This window comes from Larimichthys crocea, chromosome III (assembly GCF_000972845.2).
Source record: "Larimichthys crocea isolate SSNF chromosome III, L_crocea_2.0, whole genome shotgun sequence".
In the NCBI taxonomy this organism is placed as follows: Eukaryota; Metazoa; Chordata; class Actinopteri; family Sciaenidae; genus Larimichthys; species Larimichthys crocea.
The window spans coordinates 41,501,988-41,522,922 of record NC_040013.1 but is presented as its reverse complement, the minus strand read 5'-3'; the positions used below and the strand labels follow the sequence as shown (position 1 = coordinate 41,522,922).

Sequence of the window (20,935 nt, the reverse complement as noted above, 5' to 3'; positions counted from 1 at the left end):
CCAGTCAAAAGTGCAGACACACCTTTTCCATTCAGTTTGAATGCAGGAGTATAACAGATACATTTGATGAGTCAGTAGCAAATGAAATGCCATGTGAAGGCCAAAACTGTTCCTTGATCTATCTGCATTCAGATGTAAATGGAGTGAGGGGCCACAGAGTATTTTCACTTTGATTTCATCAAACACATAATATGTCTGTTTACCTCAGCTGTCTAAATCTCAAATCTAAAAATCCAACTGAACATTCTTTTAATGATTTATTATTCTGCTTTTTCTTTATTCCACCAAAAGCTGTATTTCATGGTCCTCATTCTCTCACTGCAGATTCCCTTTGAAAATTAACTGAATGTACGAATCTATACATACTTGTACTGCGTGTGTTCATTTAATGAATCCTGCCATGATCAGGGTCATGGCAGCGTTTGTAAAATACTTGATATATCATAATTAAATTATTACACTGACTGAATCAAGAATATGGCAAAACACACAACACAACACATTCTTTAAAAATAATAATTAAAAAAACATGTGTGAGTCCTGAGCTCTGTGCTTCTGTGCTTCTCTTTGAGGTTCTTACAATGAAAAACAAGGACCTTGAACCTTGAATTCTTTCTCAGCCTAGAGAAGAGCAGCATGGGTCAAACCATGCACTTACAGTTGGTTTGGTAACAATAATATGATGAGTGTAAACTCTCCAAGAACTAAAGCACTACTTTAACTCACTATCTATAGTTGAGTGCATGTTTCTGCTTGTACTTAAGCAGAAGTAGAAAATACTGTGATCTTAAACCGCTGAGCTCTCTCTCCCTATTTGGACTTCTGCTACCACCTAGTGTCCAAAACCAGAGACACAGCCAGGTTACAATCATTACACAGTCACTAAGTGATTAAAAATGTTGTTTTTAAATATAATGTTGGATAGGAAAGTGTGAATATACACATAGATTTCCAGTGCTGGAATCTAATGAAGTACATATATTTAAGTATTGTACAGTTTTGAGGTGCTTGTGTTTTACCTTTCCCAGCTGCAACATTTTAGTGATGAAGAAAAGAATGCATCACTTCTTATAATCTAATAATGTAATCTATATGATTTTTGATTGACCATGCAGCATAATCAGTGCTTTTACTTTAAACAGTACCAATCAAAAGATTGGACATTCAATGTTTTTTCTTTATTTTTTGTCTACATTGTTGATTAACACAGAGGACATCAATACTATGAAATATGGAATTATGTGGTGAACAGAAAAGGTGTAAACAAAGGAAAACATGTCACATTGTGCCAGGAACCACTCAACTAAGTAAAGAGAAACGACAGTCCATCATTATTCAAAATTCAAGTCAATAAAGCGGCATGGCTACCACAGCATTCTGCAGCAACATGTCATCCTATCTGCTTTGTGCTTAGTGGGACCAACATTTGTTTTTCAACAGGACAATGACCCCAAACACACCTCCAGGCCATGTAAGGGCTATTTGACCAAGAAGGAGAGTGCCGTATCAGATAACCCGGCCTCCACAATCACCAGACCTAAATCCAACTAATGACATTGACATTGACAGTGTCCAAAGCTGTAATCAAGTTCAATCTAATATAAATCTTGTTTTATTCACACTTTGTTATTTGCCATATAATTTCATATGTGAAAAAAAAAACATTGTATGAGAAGGTGTGTCCAAACTTTTGACTGGTTCTGTATATTTATAATCTCATAAGGCTGAAAAACACTAAAAGAGTTAATTAAAAGAAATCAAAGGAACTTAAATCATAAAGAAAATATTGAGTTTGGGGGTTTTACTTTGAAAGGTAGAGAGCCGGTTGTGTAGAACATTATGCAGCACAGATATTTATTTCATTATTGTGGGATTTTGAAGCTCAAACATAAAAGGTCTGATAAATAAGATTGCAGCTGTGATGAATTCAGTATCACTGACTGAGTTGCGTTTTTGTGATTTGTGTGAACTGGCGTTGACTGAAGTTACGGGCTCAGAGCTCTTTTGAATACAGTAACATGACTTACTTGGTACATACAGTCTTCATTCATCGGATGTGACTCAGAGCCATCCTTGTTCAGATGACATAACAACTGTTATATGTTGCAAACAGAAAGTCAGTCACGACTGCCAGCTGCACACAGTTCAACACCCGCAACAGGCAGTCACGGAAAGTAACGTACTAAGAACATTTTGATACACTTGCGCTTTATTTGAGTATTTTAATCTGCCTCGGCCAGCTCCAACATTGATACTAACAATATTCACATGGTAGCATTGAGGCCATTCTGCTGTCTAGTGAATAGTGGTGGAGGAAGTATGCAGATATTTTAGGTATAAGTACTAAAAACACACTGGGACAATATATGAAACTATGTTCTGTAACTATAATCAGACAAATGTATGATGTGTGTAGGATTTTATAACGGTATAGCTGTTGATTGCTACTCCCTCGATTCACCCTCCTGTTTCTAGCGTGAAGGAGAAATTACACTCGCCATGAAAAACTCAAAAGGCCCTATCTAGAGCCAGTGTATTGTTTGTTCATTCTCCTGTAGAAACATAGCGGTTTAACATAGTGCACACTGGAAGGGGACTAGCAGCTTCTGTAGATATAAAAGTCTCATTCTAAGGTAACGAATACATAACATTTTTTATTTTCAGGTGACTGTACAATAATGAGAACATAGCTATGCATATTATATTTGATTTCTGGCAAATTCCTAAATGCTGACATAATACTAAAAACTTTCTGAAAAGTAAAGTCCTAAGGACTTTTACTTATGTAAAAGATATAAAGAAAAATTGCACATTTCATTTACTTCTAAGGTGCATGGAGAAGAGGGACAGTCTGAATAAACTCCACTCAGTTATGAAAGATCAAATGTCTGAATTCATGCTCAGTGAAATTTATCAGCTTGAGTCTTGCTATTGTGGATTTTAAAAATGTAGTTTTCTTTGTTGGATGCAGTGTGTCTGCATTGTTTCTAAGAATGACCTAAATTTCAGTGAAAATACATGCAAAATAAAGTTTACTGTGTGGTTTAGTTGAATATACAAATCAGCTCTGGTTTTGAGATTCTTGTTCACCAGGAAACGTTGGCAGGAAATTTTGCAAGAGGTTGACAGCTCTGTGCTTCCACCCACTGAGTTTGGCAAGTGATAAATGCCCTCCTGCTATGGTTACATGTTTTCTTTTTCTGTAGTTCTGTCTGTTAAAAGAGAGCCCACATTCAGCATCACTGACAGTGAGGAAACATGTCAGCAGCAATGGCAGCAAGGCAGAAGAGCTTACCCACACTTACCCACAGTTTCTGGTGCAAAATGAAAATTACTTTTTGTAAGTTTTCACATTATGTAGTAGTCATGGGCAGCTTAGTTACAATTTTACTCACATTTATTTGTCATAAATACACAGATTCATGACATAGTACAGATTTTTGTACAGACAAGATCCTCTATCTTTTTTTAACTGTTATTTTTTTAAAACTGTGTTACCATAAAAGAGACAAGAGTCAGTAAAACCTAAATTTGAACCCCACCCAATGATTTCAAGAACTGAAACAGGAAGTGAAATTGTTGTAAAGTGTAGTTTTTGTTATGAAATCAATATTCAGGGGGAAAAAGTGTTAAAGCCATTAAAAGACACAGCATTTTCCATATTATTTTCCATTCTTGTTTATGCTCTCAAGAAAAAACAGATTTGGGAGGGAGAAAACAAATATGCTCTTGTTCTGCCTTCATGGAGCAATTTTTCTTTAAGTCCTGATTTTTGGTATCTAAGGGTGTGGCTGGTAAAACAGAAATTGATGCATGTTGTATTTCTAAAATCCATGTGTTATATGTGTTAAATATAAGTCAGTGTAATTTTTTGCCATACAGAATGAATTATTATAAAAAATTACTTTTTTTTTTGGCCTTCAAACAGACATTTTAAATTCAGCCCTGCCAAAAAATAGTCTTCGCAAAACATCCTCAGTGACTCCTGGCTGACACATTTCCAGAGAGAAGTCAGAAAATTAACATAACATGAAACTGCTTTGAATTTCACCCCAAACACTTCCGCTGTGATCAGAAGACAGGAAGCAGATTCACTGTGTTGAGTAAAGAGCATGAGAGTCATAGTCACACTGCAGCAACAAGTGGAAGATACAGTTGTTATGACCCATTTATGTGAGCGAATGTATAAGGAAGTCTTCAAATTCACCGTCTAAAACATGAACAAACGAAAACTGAGTAAGTTATATTTTAATTTAATGCTGTTTGATGCTGTTGTGTATTATTTAAGATATAAGGAGGAGTATTTCCTCAAGTTATCACTAGAGAAATGTGACCTGCTTGTAAAATTTTAGAAGATTGTATGACAAAAAACAGATATCTTTAATTTAGAGGAATTATTCATTGTTTTGTGTGTGCTGCAAGAATAAATAGGCCACTGTAGAAGAAGTACTCAGGTTATTTACTTGAACAACAACAACAGCAACAACAGTACTCATACTCACATATAGTAGTATAAGTATATTTTGCTGCTAATACTTCTCTACTTTTACTTTTTGAATGTAGAAACTTTTTTTTTTACCGAGGAGGGAAGTAGTAAGGTCCAAGCAGTGTAAGCATTGGGAACCACTGAACTAAACGACTGAACTGAGTATGAAGTAGTTAAAACAAGCTCCACCTTGAGCATCAACATGTACAACAGTAAAATGTACATTACACATCGATGCATCAGTATTGATAATGTAATTAACTAGAAAAATTTCGAAAGAAATTTTGAGTGTGCTTGACTCTGGCCCCGTCGCCCCCATACATTATTATTGACACTGCTCAGCAACTTCAGTATTAATACAACAAACTGTGTCACCATTGCCTTTTTAATGGGCTCTTATTTTGAAAGACTTTTGTCTTTTGTGTGTGTGTGTGTGTGTGGTCTTGTGTCTGTTAATGAGAGAGTTTTACAAAGTCTTTTATTTTGAAGGGACTCTTATTTTGTTTTGAAAGACTTTTAAGTGTCTTCACTCACTCTCTCCTTCCTAGCACAAAGGCAAACTTATGGTGGCAGCTAAAGGTTCTATCTAGAGCTGGTATTTAGTTTTTTCTGTTCTGGGCTACCGTAGAAAAAACATGGTGGACTCTGTGGAAAAGGACCTGTGGCATCTGTAGATATAAGAATATCATTCTGAGGTGACAGAAACAAAACAGTTCTTATTCTGAGGTACACTAATGACAACATCATTATGAACAGGTTTCTTCATAATCTGTAAAAGGAGACCCCAAAAATGTACTTAAGTACAGTACATGAGTACATATACTTAGTTACTTTCCAGGACTGAATGATTAATTCTAGTTAAAACAAATGTATTATATGATGAGTCATACGAATCACTGATGCAAGTTTATTTGTGTAATCCTGGAAGAATGCAATCTATTGACGCTTGTTAAAATGCTTGTGTGTGTGTATGTGTGTGTTGGCTCTTTGTTCACTGTTCCACTTACAAACTGCTTTTGGTCTATTGTCAATGAAGCATAGACACGTCTTTGTGTGGTTTGAATGGACAGCAGCCCGGCTGAGAGCAGAGTTTAGCACAGAGTTGAGCTAAGAAAAGACAGCGAATGTCTGACAGGATAGCAGAAACACTGTGCTCCTCTTCTTCTTCTGTTTGACTCCATAGTTATTCACTATTTAAATTTCAATTTCACTCATGATGCATCTAAAGGCTGTTGATTTAGTTCAGTTTGACCTTAAAACAGAAACTTTAAATATACACTGTGCTGCTGCACTGTACCCACTGAACGTTTTTTTTTTTTTTTTTCATTTTAGAGCCACGTTGATATTTTCACTATTACAGTTTCCTTAAACAGTGATAAAAATATCTCTGAATAATAACTGCTGATGTGAATGTCTGGGTGGAGGTCAGTCCAAACTTGTCCAGTAAAAAAAGATGCATGTTTGACACTGGTACTATGAAACTATTGGATACTTTTATCAATTAAAGAAAGCTTGCTTTATGTTGTCCTCTTGAGAGATATCAACACTATTAATCATTTGTTGTATAATAACATGAGTACCCTTCATAATCTTAGGAGGCTGGCATAACCATAATAATGGAAGCATCAGTAAAACATGAAAAACTTACACTACTACCTATCTGTCTTCCAGATATGACCTATTGTAGCGATGCGTATAATGACTGTTGTTTGGAATGAGAACTAGTGAGATGTTGTTGGAAGTGGCATGGGGTGAAATTTATTGTGTCTTCAGCTCAGTTGCTTGTTAACTTAGCTTGGTTGCCAACAGGACAATAAGTTCACGCAATTTATTCAAGAAGAATATTTCTATCAGTGTCTCGTAATCATGGATAACAGATCTCGCTACGATGGATTCCATCATTTAGAGTTTAGAGGTCATTTATGAAGAAAACTGTGTGTGTGATGGCTGGTGTTGTTGCTGCTATATTTGTGTCTCTTTGTGCTTAATAAAACCGCAGTGAAACAATCAGGAAATAACTTATTTAATCGCTCTCTCTATCAGTTTCAGAGGCAGGAAGTAAACTGAAAATGTTTTCATTATATACAGAAACAGCAACATGTACAGGATACTAAATGTTGTTTGATGTTTTTTTTTATATAATGATAATGATGAAAACATGTACTGAAAAGTGATGAGGATAGTTGATTATTTGAACGAGTAAAACATGAAAAAAGCTTTGCCAAAAAGATTGAGAAGTTTGATTTCATAGATTGAAAATTGCCTCAAAAAGACAAAAAAAGAAAAGTATCAATAGAACAGCTGTTCAAAAGCGTCCTCCTGTAGAAGTCTATTGGGCTGCATTGGAGAACATGGTTATGAGTGCAGTGGTGCTGAAATCTTATGCATTGTGTTATTTCTTTAGCAGGTGTCAAGTAACGTAACCTGTAACATGTTTTCCAAATTGCAAATAGGGAATATGACTTTGTTTTGCATTAGTTCATGTGTGATTGTATGTATTTCTCAATGCTGTGGAGCAGTTTAGGATGTTTAATAAAGCATGATGGCAACACACAGCCAATAAACTTCACTATTTTGGGGCTTCATTGGGTTCAGTCAACTTGTTAAAGCAAAGTTGCGTAAAAATCTATGATTTAGTGCGATACTGCTGTCGTAAATATGGACAGCGGTACAAATGCATTTGATGTAATTAATTATGAAAAAAATAGCGAGTCATCAACAGTCAAACATCAAGCAAGCGCAACAACAGAAAGCACAGCAGCCAGATAATATTATTTACTAGTCCAACAGCTAGAAGCCCAGCTCAGCGTTATTTTACGAAGCCCTCACCACAAGATTCACTCTTGCGGCTGCATGGTCACTCTTCACTTCTTTGCTTCCTCTGTCAACATTCTTGTTGGCCTCTGTTCTCAGAAGCCTAGTTACATTGCCCGCTTGCCCAGTTCCGGTTCTGGCACTCCTCTGTGGCGTTCCCCCAGAGGTCCAGAACGCATGTGGTGCAAACACTAACACTCCCCTGGTGTTCTGAACTCACAGTCTGGGCAGCCCAGCTAACAGACTAAGTTAAAGTTAGTTTACAGACTGTCTACTTTAAGTAATATACTGTATCAATACCTCGTACTTACTTTAAAAAACACAAGTATTATATATATTATATACATTCCTGTCTGTTTAATTGGTTAATTAGTTAATTAGGCAGAAACCTAAAATCTATTAAGGGGACAGATATGTGCTGTTATATAATCTGCCTCTTCATCTAATTATTGAAAACGTAGATTATGCAATAGCTCGTGAAAAACTGCTTGCAAGGTTGTTTTTTAAAGTTACTGATGTACTTTGTATCGTAATCTCGTGTCCAAGATTCTGTGAAAAAAGTTGGTTCTTTGCATCTGCACCTCCTCCCTTCTCTCTCTTTGTCAAAATCATTAGTCTATATTTAGCTGAGGAAATAAATATCTATCAGTGTTTTCACAGTCTAATAGGTCCCTGGGGCAGAAAGATAATCAAACACTGCTGAGAGCTTGAAGGGCTGCAGTTTAGAATAGAAACGATGAGAGTTTCAGCAGATGAGGGAACAACAACATTCCTCAGATGACTCTGAGCCAAAGAAAACATTTTTTGTTTTTCACAGGATGAAGTGAGAATTAAATGTTTGCAGCTGCTGTATGACTTAAAGGTCCCACATTATTCTTTAATTGTCTTTAATTGACTACATAATAACATGACTTTATTATCTGACTGAGACCATGACACTTGAGCAGGAATAAGCAGGTGGATACATTAATGGATACCGTGCCATACTGATCTAAACTTTTTCTAATCATAGGAACACACAGAGGACACTGATGACGTTTCATCCTGTAAAATGGGGAAATACAAAATGTGACTGTTGTTCTAGTTAGTGACTTGTTGCAAGTTTCTAGGAGTGATAATGCAGTTGTCTGAGAAACATTGCAGCATGAAGGAAGTGGAGAACAGTAGAGTAAATTTCTTTGATTTGTATTTGTCATTTGTGTCAAACAGATATATGTTTCTCCACCTAATCAAGTTTCATTTACATGCTGACTCAAATGTATTCAATAAATGTTTCTGACCTACTCTCCAGGTATGAAGTGGTTTGGGAGCATCACCAATCTCTCCATCCGCCGCTCAGAGAAGGCCAACACCAAGGCAGCCACAGAGCATGATGGGATCCTCAACAGTATTAAATCAGCAGCGGGGGGCCAATCAGTGGATGACATGGGGTCCGGCCCCCTCAACTCCAGTTATGCCTGCTCCACTGAAATGTACACACATGTGGGTACTGTGCCCCGCAACCACAAGAAGAAGAAGAGCTGTAAGGGGCTGAAGGAGAAGAAGAAGAAGAAAGAGGAGGAGGAAGAGGAGGAGAAGGATGGGGGGAGCCAGACGGGGGAACATGTCCGAGACTCCCCTCTGCTTGGTGCCCTGTCTAGCCTCAGTTTGTCCAGTCTGGACCACCCTCTACCTGTTTCTCCACTGGCCCGGCCATTGCCGGCCACGCCAGCAGCCAGACGGGCTTCACCTTTGACCTCAGCATCTGAAAACTGCTCCAATGATCCTTCAGCAGACCCTGTTAAGAGACAAGAAGCATTGTCACAGAGCAAAGATGCTTTAGTAACTGATGAACCTGAAAAAGAGCCTTCAAACATGGCAACTAATGGACAAACAGCTTTGCTGCAGAACGTATACGTGCGGATGGACCCAGTAACTGAAGCAGCTCCCAGCCACGTGGACAACCAAACAAAGAGGCAACGGGTCAACAGGAGTAAACAGGAAACCACAAAGACTGAGAACAGCTCGGAAGCAGAGAGCATAGACAGGTGGGAACAATGATTATTACACTTTCACAAGATGCACTTACGGCCCCCCAAAAATAGTCTGAGGTTTGGTTTTTCAGTCTAAAGTCAGAACTGTGGGGCAATTATATCAACCTGTTTCCTCTGCAAATCAACTCAACTGAAGTATTTTCAAGAGTTTTTCAAAATAAAATCAACAATGTATTTATTATGAGTTAAAATAATCCCTTGGTGTAAAATAACTGGCTGCCCAGCAGCATATAAGGTCATTTAAGATAGCTTCATAGCAACTGTAACTTTGAACACATGACTACATCAGTAATTACAATCGAAAAACTATTTTTTTAATACTTCAAGTATATTTTGATGCTTACATATGGCCTACCTATCAATAACACATACTCTTTTAATACAGTGATAGGTTATTTGATGAAATAATATAATAAATATTGTATGACTTGAAAATATAACATTTATTTTTGTTATTGTTTCATAAAGTCGAAATGTTATGAGAGGAAATTTAAAAAATAAACCAAGACAAGTCATAATACAGTCATATGGTATGAAGTCATAATACTACAAGAATACATTTTGTAATACTTATAGTAAAGTCATGATAATTTACGGCTGTTGTATCAGCGGACATGCGCAGTCTCTCCCTGTCTGTCCGCTGTGGTTCAGTCAGTCAGCTGGTTGAAGCTCAGCGGCAGAGCGCGCTGGGCTGTGCGGGACAAGATGTGTGAAGTTGGGGATGTTAATCATCGGTCAGTCCGCTCCGGGGAGGGAGAGAAAAGGTGAGAATATTAATAAGAGCATGAATAGTTAGTCAGTAATACAATACAAAGTCAGCACCGTGTTTTTGTTGAGGTTTATCTGAGCAGCACTGCATCCTCATCATCATGAGGAAGAATGTATGTGTGTTATGTCATCTGTGATCTGTTCAAGAGTCATTTATTAGTTAGAAATTTTATTTCATCTCTTAATATTTAAACTTTGAACGACCTTTCTTGCACGTTGTCTGCGTATGATGCATGTAAAGCAGTAACACACATGTTTTAAGTTAGTTTAATGCCATAAACATGAAAAGTTCCCCGAGTACTAAAACGTTTACAACAACTGGTCAACTTTGAAGTCAGCGTGTTACCAGGCTGATCTACAGTCTGCCTGTATTTAAGTGTGCGTGTGCAGACTGAATCTGAAAGTAGATCTGAAACTGTATAAGAGGAGGAATTTGATACTGCTGTGGTTTCAGTCAGAATAGTGATATGTTTTCTTTTTGTTTTTTTCTGGCAGAGATGCAGCCTGTTTCATTCCCAGCGTATTATACTAGTGACCTGATTTACACCTGACTTTGACCTTTGACTGTACTGCAAAGGCGTCATTGCAGAAGAAACATTTTAGGCTTTTAGGCTGATTATTTTCAGTGTGTCAGATTTAGGGGACTCTATTTACGGTAGAAATGGAATATAATATGCATAAATATATTTTGTTTTCATTTGTGTGTAATCAACTTAACATGAGAGTTTGTATTACCTCTGAATGAGCATTTTTATATACACCACAGGTCCTGTTCCATGGAGTTGTAAATAAAAAAAAACACAATGTGCTCAGTCCAAGCTGACAGACGCTGAACAGCTTAACATCCAGTATCTGTTCTAGTGACAACATATACAAATATTTGAGATTACAATGTGATTTAGAAGTTTCATACTAAGGTAGGATGAGGGGAACTACTGTAAGTTTGTGCACAAAACATCTTTCAACACATTTTCCTTTGAGGGTATCAGAGTTTAATCCCTCCGTGTCTCATTTTACTCTGAATTGTCACATGAAAACAAAACTATGTACTTTTAGTTGCCTACATTTAACCATAGACGTGACAGTTGACAAGTTTACAGTTTCTGAGTTGAGTTGGACTGCATTTGATGGTCACTGCCAGACTAGATTCTCATCAGTAGGTGATTTCCTAAGATTATTGTGCTGTCACACTGAGAGGCAGTTCTGCTTTCTAGTTCATGAATAAGTCAGGGCAGAAGTGGTTATCGAAATTACTGACCTTCATTTAAAAAGTCAAGCTGGATCAATGACTGTTTCTTTTTCCGCTTTGTGTTTGGTTCTGTAGTAAACCGCAACAGGCTCTGCTCTCCCATTTGTTTTGGGTAATTATGTGAGCTTTGATCCATAGTGTCTCTGTCTGTGTGGATGTTATTAGTGTGGCTCATGCAGTGGTGTAATACATGCTGGCTGAAGGAGCAGGAAGTGTTGTAAATTTGATGCTGGTTTGGGGAGTGCAGCCCCCAGGCGAAGGGAGTTTCTCTTGTTGGGCTCTGAGAAAAGTTTCTGTGGCCAACGTTTCAGAAACACACAGTGAAGAGGTTCACTGTGGTTCACTGTCATGGTCTCAGTGATATCCACAGCTGTCCTTTACATAACTATGAAGAGTAAGTCTATGTGAGTTCATCTACTGCATAAGATGTCTGTTTAATGAAGACGTTTGTGAAACTGTCCTGTCCGTGTACAGACCGCTGTCCATTTTCACAGGCATGAAAACACACAATACATCCAGGTCTGGAAGCTTGTTGATGATGGCATTACTTGTAGGGTTGTCAAGATATGTAGCTGCCCAGCTAACAGCTGATACACTGGCATACCATATATTATTATATATGTTTTTATTACATTAGAATATATACTTTTATATCTGCTGACATTGTGGTAGCTCTTCTACGGAGTCTACCATATTGAACTGACATGTTTTTACAGTAGCCCTGAATGACCAAACTAAACATTGGCTCTGGATTCGGCCTTTCGGGTTATTTTTTATGTGTTTTGTGGCCAGTTTCTCCTCCAAACTAGAAAGGAGTGAGGCGACAAGGTTGCAATCAGAAACTGTACCACTACATACCTCCTACACACTGGTCCTTTAAAGAGCTAAAGATGATGGTATTTACAGATCTGATAGAACTGTGCATAAATCTGCGTCAAAACGCCCATTGGTTTCTGTCTGGGAGCAAACACTGGCGGCATCTTGACACATGGCAAATCATGGCATTACTCCACTGTCCTGTTACCTCACACTGCATCCTGTCAACTTTTCAGACACAGCAATTTTTTCACATTTCGGCCCTTAACTACCAGGATTTACATTACTTAAAGAATCTGCATTTAAATAAATTGTGGGAGTTAAGTAAAGAAATAAAGGCATTTTTTAATAACATGTCTATTTTTTGACAGTTTAGACTATGTGAAAAACACATTGCAATATTTAATGATCACAGGAAAACAAAACTTGTTTTGGGAAAACAGAAATGAATACATGCACATCCTCTCCAACCTTACAGGGAGTAACACTAGCTTTGTCCTAATCATGAAATCATTTAAAAATAATTTTTTCTCATGTCACTCAATAAGCTCCAAGTAGAAATTCAGGGCATAAAGTCAACTACATAATGTTTGTGAACGTAGCTTTTGGTGTTTTTTAGTACAGTGTGTTTTACTTGTGCGTTCACATCTGTTTGTGTGTGTGTGTGTGTGTGTGTGTTTGCTGTCTGCTCTCAGAGTTTGTGTTTGGGAACAAGAGGTCACCTCCCTTGACTTTACTCATGGAAATATGCAGCATGTTGAGGAAGAGCAGAGTGACCGGAACAAAAAAAACATTTGCTGACGTGCAGTTTCACTGACACAACCCATCACTGCTGTCAGAAAGAAACCATGCAACTGCAGTTTGAGTGTTTTTCACATTTTCTAACGTCAGTTGACCGAGCTGAGTTTTATGACTCCCAGAGCCTTCAAACTTGGTGAGAAGCCAGCTGGTGTTTGTGGACATCAGGGAGAAAAGCAGTTTCCTTTGCTTCAGTCTCCTTTTGCAGATATGAGGATTCACACAGCAGTAGAAATGCTCCCCATCCACCCTGGGGAGGTTTGTTGTGTTGCAAGCTGTTGCTGGGTGGTGTAGTATTAACATGCTATGACTGTCAAAAAGTTGTGCAACAGGACAGACTATCAAAAACAGCTGGTTGGCATCAAATAGTCTAATATCAAATATCTGCTTCCAGTGGTCCAGAGTGAAATAACTCAACAATTATGAGATGGCTTACCATGAAATAGTGCAGATATTCATGGTGCCCAGAAGACTTCTACTCTAGCGTCACCCATAAAATATCTGGTCAGATACTCTAGTTTCTTATCAACATTTTAAGTTCTTGTATGACTGTTTATCATTTAAGAACTTTCAAAATAAGGTACTAAAATCTTAAAAAGTAATTTTGGTACCAAATTCCAGAAAGAATCGGTACTAGTTTCAGTTAAACTTCAACAGTACCCAGCTACTCCTACTGCTAACACTGTCCACAACAGAATCTTTTAATGGAATAGACTGAGATGAGAAGCTGAAAGTTTCATTTATGTGTGTCCTGTGTCCAGGACATGTAAGCTTAGCTTATTTGTCAGAATGGAAGCAGGGTTAAACAAAAGTGAGGAAAACTCAAAGACATACAACTTCCCATTTATAATTTTTGCATTTTCACACAAAAGGAAACGACTGTTTCTGTATTTGCTTTTTTCCGGTTTAAAGTGAGTGCTTTTGGAAAAGCTGATGTCAAATTTTCCTGCACACCAACCAGAAATGAGTAATGTATGAATTTGATTATAGTTGTGTTGTTTGCTTATGTTACCAGGAAGAAGTCACCGTGCGTCAAATTTAATCAAACCACACCTACACAATCATGATGACGCAGTTTACTGTGAAATTCTGACGAAATCATTAATCAAGATGTCGTGATGTGACTGTTGTCTATAACATATTCAATTCAAGTGGCTATACACTGTTAATTATGCATAACTTGAATCCTATATAATTTGAACATATGAGTTAAATAAAAATTCAGCCTCAGTACAGTTGTCATGAACGGGAAAATCAACTATAGAGACCAAAACTGTTTTTTGTACCAGGCTGTAAACATGTTTATTTCTGCTCAACATTTTAATATGGGAACTTATGAAGACTAACATGCTCTGAAGCCAGAATTAGCACCGTCATTCAGCCTTCAGGTCCACCCCTGATCCATGTCTTTGCCCATTTGTTTTAATTTAAATTTACCAGGAGGTGGCAGAGGCAGGACTGCCAAGATGGCGACAGCCAGAGTTTATCAACAGCTTTTAACCTCTTAAGCCCAGACTCTGCTTGGAAATGACATATCCAAAATGAATAGAATATATCTCTGCAACTACAAAGTCCAGAGATATACCCATATACCAAGGTTGTGGAGTTTAAGAGGTTAAGAAACGTATGGGTTATATGGGTTATATATAGTCTATAGCCAAACTTCGGCATCATGCCGAAGTCATCATTTAGCTGAAGTTAAGCCTCACTAGCATGGCTGTAGACTCTTAGTTTTGTTGTTAGAAACAAAAATGGCTTTATAGATAGAAAGAACAATGATATTTGAAAGTGCTTCTGTCTTGGTACTTCACAATATGCAATGTCCGAATATACAAAAATTGAGAAAATGCATGCATGGCAAAAAAAACAAAACAAGAATTTAAAGTTACTGTTGCATTTATTTTTCAGTCTGCAGGACCTGAAGGACAGTGGTGGAGAATATGTGAAGGTAAGGGTCCTCTTTACACATCTGCTTGCATTTCTAACACTCTTATCTTGTCTATGTGTGACTTCCTTTTACAGCAATACTGCCTTTCTCTCTTCCTCTTGTTAGACAAGATACTTTCTGTCTCCAGCAGTGGCACGATTTTGAGTAAAGGTTAAATTAAAACCTGTTGTGATCCTTTACACACAGCACGCAGACTCTAATTCAATCAGGATGGGTGACAGAAAGGACTTGGGGAATGCAGTCCTCTGTGGTGAAATACTTTGAAACTGCTACTGTTGCTGCTGGTAACCGCAGCGGCCTCGATTCGGCCGGCAGCTCTGCCTGCAAAAAGGTGGAAAAAGACACAGAGAGCGAGAGAATTTCCAGTTCATTGACTTATAATTGATACTTGACAAACACACTTGTCTGAATGGGACAAGCTGGCAATGAGCGATAATGCTAATGAAATTAAAGCTATTCATTAGGGGTTCCAGGTCATTCCCCTCCTCTCTTTTCCCCATGCATGCACACACACACACACACACACACACACACACACACACACACACATTTATACACACAAACTCCTACTTTGTTTTGAAGTGGTCCTGGCTCGGTGCCCAGCCCTTGATTTGCGGTCCAATGGGAAAAACCATTCTGTCCAAAAGCGAAGGGTGGGAGGTGGAAGGGAGAAAAAAAACAACATGTCATCTATATAACAGTGTAATAACAGTGTGTGTGTGTATGTGTGTGTGTGTGTGTGTGTGTGTGTGTGTGTCCCAAAACAAAAGCATTCCCAGCCTGTTGTTGGTCTAAACTCTTGATATACAGTATCGCCATTTGTACAAAGACGTGTCAAACAAAGCGCCACTGAGTGATGACCCCCATCGCACAATGACGTTGCCACGGCGACAAGGCCAAGACTCCAGCATGGCTCTGGTTCTTGGGCCCCTGGTGCCGCCAGTGTGGATGCCACCAGTGTGGGAATGCCAGAACTGTTCATCCTCCTCCCTCCTCATCCCCCTTCTGTCCTTGCTTAACGCACACACATATTCACACAAAACCAGAGCTGAGAAGGCTGAACTTCAATAGATTTACCCATAATACCTTTTCTCTCACAGGACAAACATTTCCAGCAGTTTTGTTAAGAAAAGAGAGGAATCTGGTTTGTTTTGACTGATGGCAGGAAAGTGGAAAGAAGGAGCAGAAATCTAACAGACAATAGACACCTCTGCGATTTCAACCCAAAGTCAATCTAAACTCATTTTATTGTTTTCTGTGTTTCTTTTGTTTGTTTTTTGCGCATGTGATGACCTTTAAGTTCTCCAAAGACAAGTTCTGGTTGGAGCCGCCTTCGGAGAAATTGAGGAAGCAGCTGGAGGAGGAGCTGAAGCTGAGCGGCACCAACCTGAAGAGTCATGCCTGGTACCACGGACGTATACCCTGGGAGGTCTGCTTCAAACGCACACACACATACACTTACACAATATATATGCACTGACTTACATTCATTCATCTTACATTAATTGCCTGGAGGCTTACATTAACCACAACTGCTACATGACTAACCCCAACATTAAACCTTAACCCACTATGTTACCTCCAAACTAACTTTAAAGCAACATTATTTACAAGTTGGTATTTTTTCGATTTAGTACCTCCAGTTTCAGAGTGTATTCCCACTGTCATAAATATGGACAGTTGTACAGGTGGATTTGTTATGATTATATTACTTATGATCAAAAACTAGCAAGTCAACAACCTTGCTAAGAGCCAAACATCAACCAAGTGCAACAACAGAAGACATATCAGCCAGCTAATATTACTTATTAGTAAAGATTTATTCTTGTACATTGGCTTCTTGCTTGGTCAGTTGTCTCAGCTTCTTTCATCAGGGTCCTTTTATCTTTTGCCATTGTGTCTTTGGCCTGAAAACCTCCTCTTCTCTGCAGTCCAAAATACATGTGGTACAAACACTAACACTCCACCGGTGTTCTGAGCTCACAGTCTGGGCAGCCTGGCAAACAAACTGAGATAACATTAGCTAACAGCAACTACAGTTCACAGCATTTTACTTTACTGTCCATCAAAAAGCCATGTAGTGAGAGCTGAGACGGAAGACATCAGGGGGGGAAACCAGAAAACATTTTCTGCATGAAATATGATCCAGTTTCACCAAAATAAGTGAAATAAGGCCTTACGTATTTCTGGCAGGTAATCGTAACCAGAGCGCAAAGTTACATAGTGCAAGAACACACGTATGGGGCACAGAGTGTGAATGACAGATACACCACTCACCTGATTACAATGCACAATGATGCAGAGAGCTTAACAAAACAAAACGTTTAAAGGTCTTAAGGAAAAAAGGATAAAAAAGGCTCAGGACCAAAGCTTCAAATTTAATTTTACATTAAAATAAAATGAAAATAACTGAATATTTAATTTTATTTGAGTGGATTTTTTCTTTGAAATCTAACCACTAACTTAACCTGTTTATTTACATAGAAATGTCACATAGTAATTTCAATAACCAAGAAAAATTTAAATGTCTCCCCAGGTGTCAGAGAGCCTGGTGGTCAACCATGGCGACTTCCTCATCAGAGACTCTCAGTCCAGTCAGGGCGACTTTGTCCTCACCAGCCACTGGGAGCAGAAAACACTCCACTTCCTCATCAAGAAGACAGTGGTTCAGTCTGGAGAGACGTACACTCGGGTCCAGTACAGCCTGGAAGACGAGGCCTTCGACTCTTTACCAGCTCTTGTTCACTTTTACGTGGGAAGCAGGGCAGCTCTGACCCAGTGGAGTGGCACTCAGATTCACCAACCGGTGAACAGGACACTGCCTCTAAGCCACTTGGAGACGGCCTTCTGCACTGCAGCCAGCCACAGAGGGCTGCAGAACAACAGTGTGAGCAGAGAAGACAGGGTCTGTCCCAGAAGGTATGTTGTGTAGCCCAGGGTTTAGGGTGTAAGCAGTTTGAAATTAATTTAGGTCACTTCACATATTTAACCCCACCACAAATTTAACACCACATCAGCTTACCAAATAAAGTGTTGTCAATAGCTAAGTAATACACTAAAGCTTAGTAAAACTGCTGTTCAGAGGCAAGTGGTGAAACAGGTTTATAGCGTGGCTCCACCTGATAAGCAAACGTTATAGTTCCATTAAATGAACACATTTTTAATTAGTGCATGTTTTAATCAATTACTGTGGTGTGAATATATTCAAGAGGACATGATAAGGTAGCAGAATAAATTAACCTGAAACAAAGTGAGGACAGTGAGTCAATTCTTTGTTTATTTTAGAAGACGACACATGAAAACATTTCGTTTTTTTCAGCTTCTATTGCATCTACGCATACTCATGTATTTCTGTGCAAATTTAAAATCATGAGACCTCATTTATTAGTCTGAGAAACATGAAGATTAGATATAGATTCAAAATTGCATGCATTATGATAATCATCTACCGTCTCTCTCTCTCTCTTTGTCCACATGTAGTCCTTCCTCTCTCCACCACAGGGAGGCAGATGCGAACAAGGAGGAGGATGACCGGCTTCTGCCGACTGCTGGAGAATCCTCACTCTCTACCGTGTACAACAGTGAGTTTAATACTAAACTAAACTCTTTGTCCTCTAAAGCTCTGTTCTACATGTAAGGCCACTAAAATATGATTAACCAAGGAGTAGTTTATATTGGGATAAATCAACATACATTTATTAAACTTAGACGTAGACTGTACTTTATTGATCCCTTTGGGATGACTCCCTCCAGGAAATTGAATGTTCCCCATGGCTAACACAATAGAGTAAGAGTAAACATTAAATTCTAAACTTTGGTGGACATGTATGTGCACCTTGAGCACATTTACTTTAAACTTTGTTTTTATTTGTCTGATGTTATCAAATGATTTGATGATGGCATATGTGATGGGTGATAGGTAACAGGATACTCCAGTACTACAGTACATTTCATTTTCATAATAAAGATGTGCACACACCACACACACACACTAGTTATAGTGATATAGTTGCTTTCTGTCCTTTTTAGTTGCATTAGTTGACACATGTTGTAATAATTTCTATTACTGTTATATTTGCTGACAGTGTTACAGTTTCATTATACTGCAGAAAAAAGTCTTTAATATATTGATGCCATATATAATAATGTAATCTATTATTATATCTGTATTTGCCAAAACTCATTTGATTTTATACTGCTTTACATAATATTATAACCAAACTTTCCTGAAATTAGCCTAATGGTTAAGGCACATACTGCATTGCTTCAATGTTCACGTTCCATCTAATGAGAACCATAGTGGACTCAAGTGCAAACACAACAACAGTAGACTTCAATCTTCTTTTTAAGTGTATTTACAACACAGAGGGAATGTGTAGGGGAGGTGAGTGAGCCAGTGGTGGGATGTCCATGGTTGTGACAGGAATCCTGGAGTGCAGATGTGAGAAAAACAGAGCTTAACATTGTACAAGTGGATGGCTGATGGGGATTTTCCTAAGGTACAAGAAATATCAAAAATAGCAAGCCCCCCCCCAATGGCAATTTCCCACAAGTGTTATCTGGTTACAATAACCTCGAAATTAATGTAAAGATATTGTGTCCTTAATTATACCTCGTTTAAAGGCACAAAGCAGTAATTTAATATATCACCACGTATTATATTTATCCTTTATTTAACACAGACAAAGCCCATTATTTAGAATTTACACGAAATGTTCTTGTGCTTGTGCCTTAATGTTGTTCCAGCGAACACATACAGCTGTATGGTGCATTGTTTTTGCATCAACAACAACTTTAAGGCTAAAAATTACAAGATGTTTGATACAGAACTGGACAAAGATGACAACATAAGTTGCTGGATGGGTAAACTAACCATGACTTTGTAATAATGTCTTTCTATATTGCTTAATATTTTGCAAAAATAAGAATGAAGTAAGGATGAAGTGAGAGAAATACAAATTTCAAACTAAAAAGATCTAAATCAGTGCATACTGTATCAAATCTGTACAGGTGATTCAGCTAGTATTTGATAATGTGAACTGTTTTCATATTGTTTTAGATAACATGCTAAAAGGAGCATAACCTATTTGGTCATTAGACAATATGAGGACAGTGAAAAGCAGTTTGTACTGTTTGTGTAAACAGTTGGTAATGTTATTGTCTTACTATGCTATGTTTATTTTCTTTACAAGGAATCAGATCCAGAAAATGTGACACAACTAACATCAGCACATTTATCATTCCTTTTTGACTTTGCTTCTAGAAAAAACACACCGCCCTAAAATCTTTACTGCAGAAATAAAAACAGTAAAAACTAGCAAAATAACTGCCAGCAAAACTGCCATCACATCAATTGAGAAATACTGGATGTTCGACATCTTGTAAGACTCTGTTATGAGATGCTTCGCTCCTTTGTGCCTCATGACAAACTCGATCCAGAACATGGCATGGTCCAGTGGTTTCATGGGCTGATCTCTGTGCAGGTCAGACAGCATTTTCATCTTCTCCCTGTAGGTTGGTTCATAGAGTACCTCTTTCAAGCTTCAAGGAAGATATCTTTGTTCACAGTTGCAATGTCCAGGACTTTGGCTACACCTCTTGCTTTCATCCTGAAGAAGTTGTCCTGCTGGTCAAACATAAGAGGCAGGCCAACAAGGGGGACTCCATGGTAGATGGCCTCCTGCAATCCATTGGTGCCTCCATGGGCCACAAACAGTCTGGTCTTGGGGTGACCCAAAAGGTCGTTTTGAGGCAGCCAGTCCAAGAGTAAGGTGTTGTTGCCAAGGGTAGATGGTCTTTTGCCTTTGTGCCTCCAGATCACTTTATGGGGAAGTTGGGCAAACGCAGCGGCAATGTCCTCAGTTATATCCTCAGGAAGTTTTGCCACTAGTGTTCCCAATGTCATGATGATGACACCTTGTTCACCAGAACTCTGGACAAAATCTTCTAGTTCTTTAGGCAGGGGCTTGGAGGGTTTGCACTGAAATCCTCCTATGTACACAACGTTTGGCATTGTGGGTCGT

The 20,935-nt window shown here is 38.3% G+C and overlaps 1 protein-coding gene and 1 pseudogene across 1 annotated transcript in view; one reads left to right on the top strand and one right to left on the bottom strand.

Annotated features, from left to right (window-relative positions):
* The first annotated feature begins 4,090 nt into the window (after nt 1–4,090).
* Nucleotides 4,091–20,935, top strand: part of sh2d3cb (SH2 domain containing 3Cb) — a 26,687-nt gene continuing 9,842 nt past the window's right edge. The window contains 6 exon segments of the mRNA XM_027273783.1: nt 4,091–4,236; nt 8,592–9,327; nt 14,873–14,912; nt 16,213–16,341; nt 17,449–17,831; nt 18,393–18,493. Of these exon segments, the coding sequence (XP_027129584.1) occupies nt 4,218–4,236; nt 8,592–9,327; nt 14,873–14,912; nt 16,213–16,341; nt 17,449–17,831; nt 18,393–18,493 (1,408 nt within the window). The 5' untranslated portion in view covers nt 4,091–4,217.
* Nucleotides 19,498–20,935, bottom strand: part of LOC109141546 (UDP-glucuronosyltransferase 2A2 pseudogene) — a 3,840-nt pseudogene continuing 2,402 nt past the window's right edge.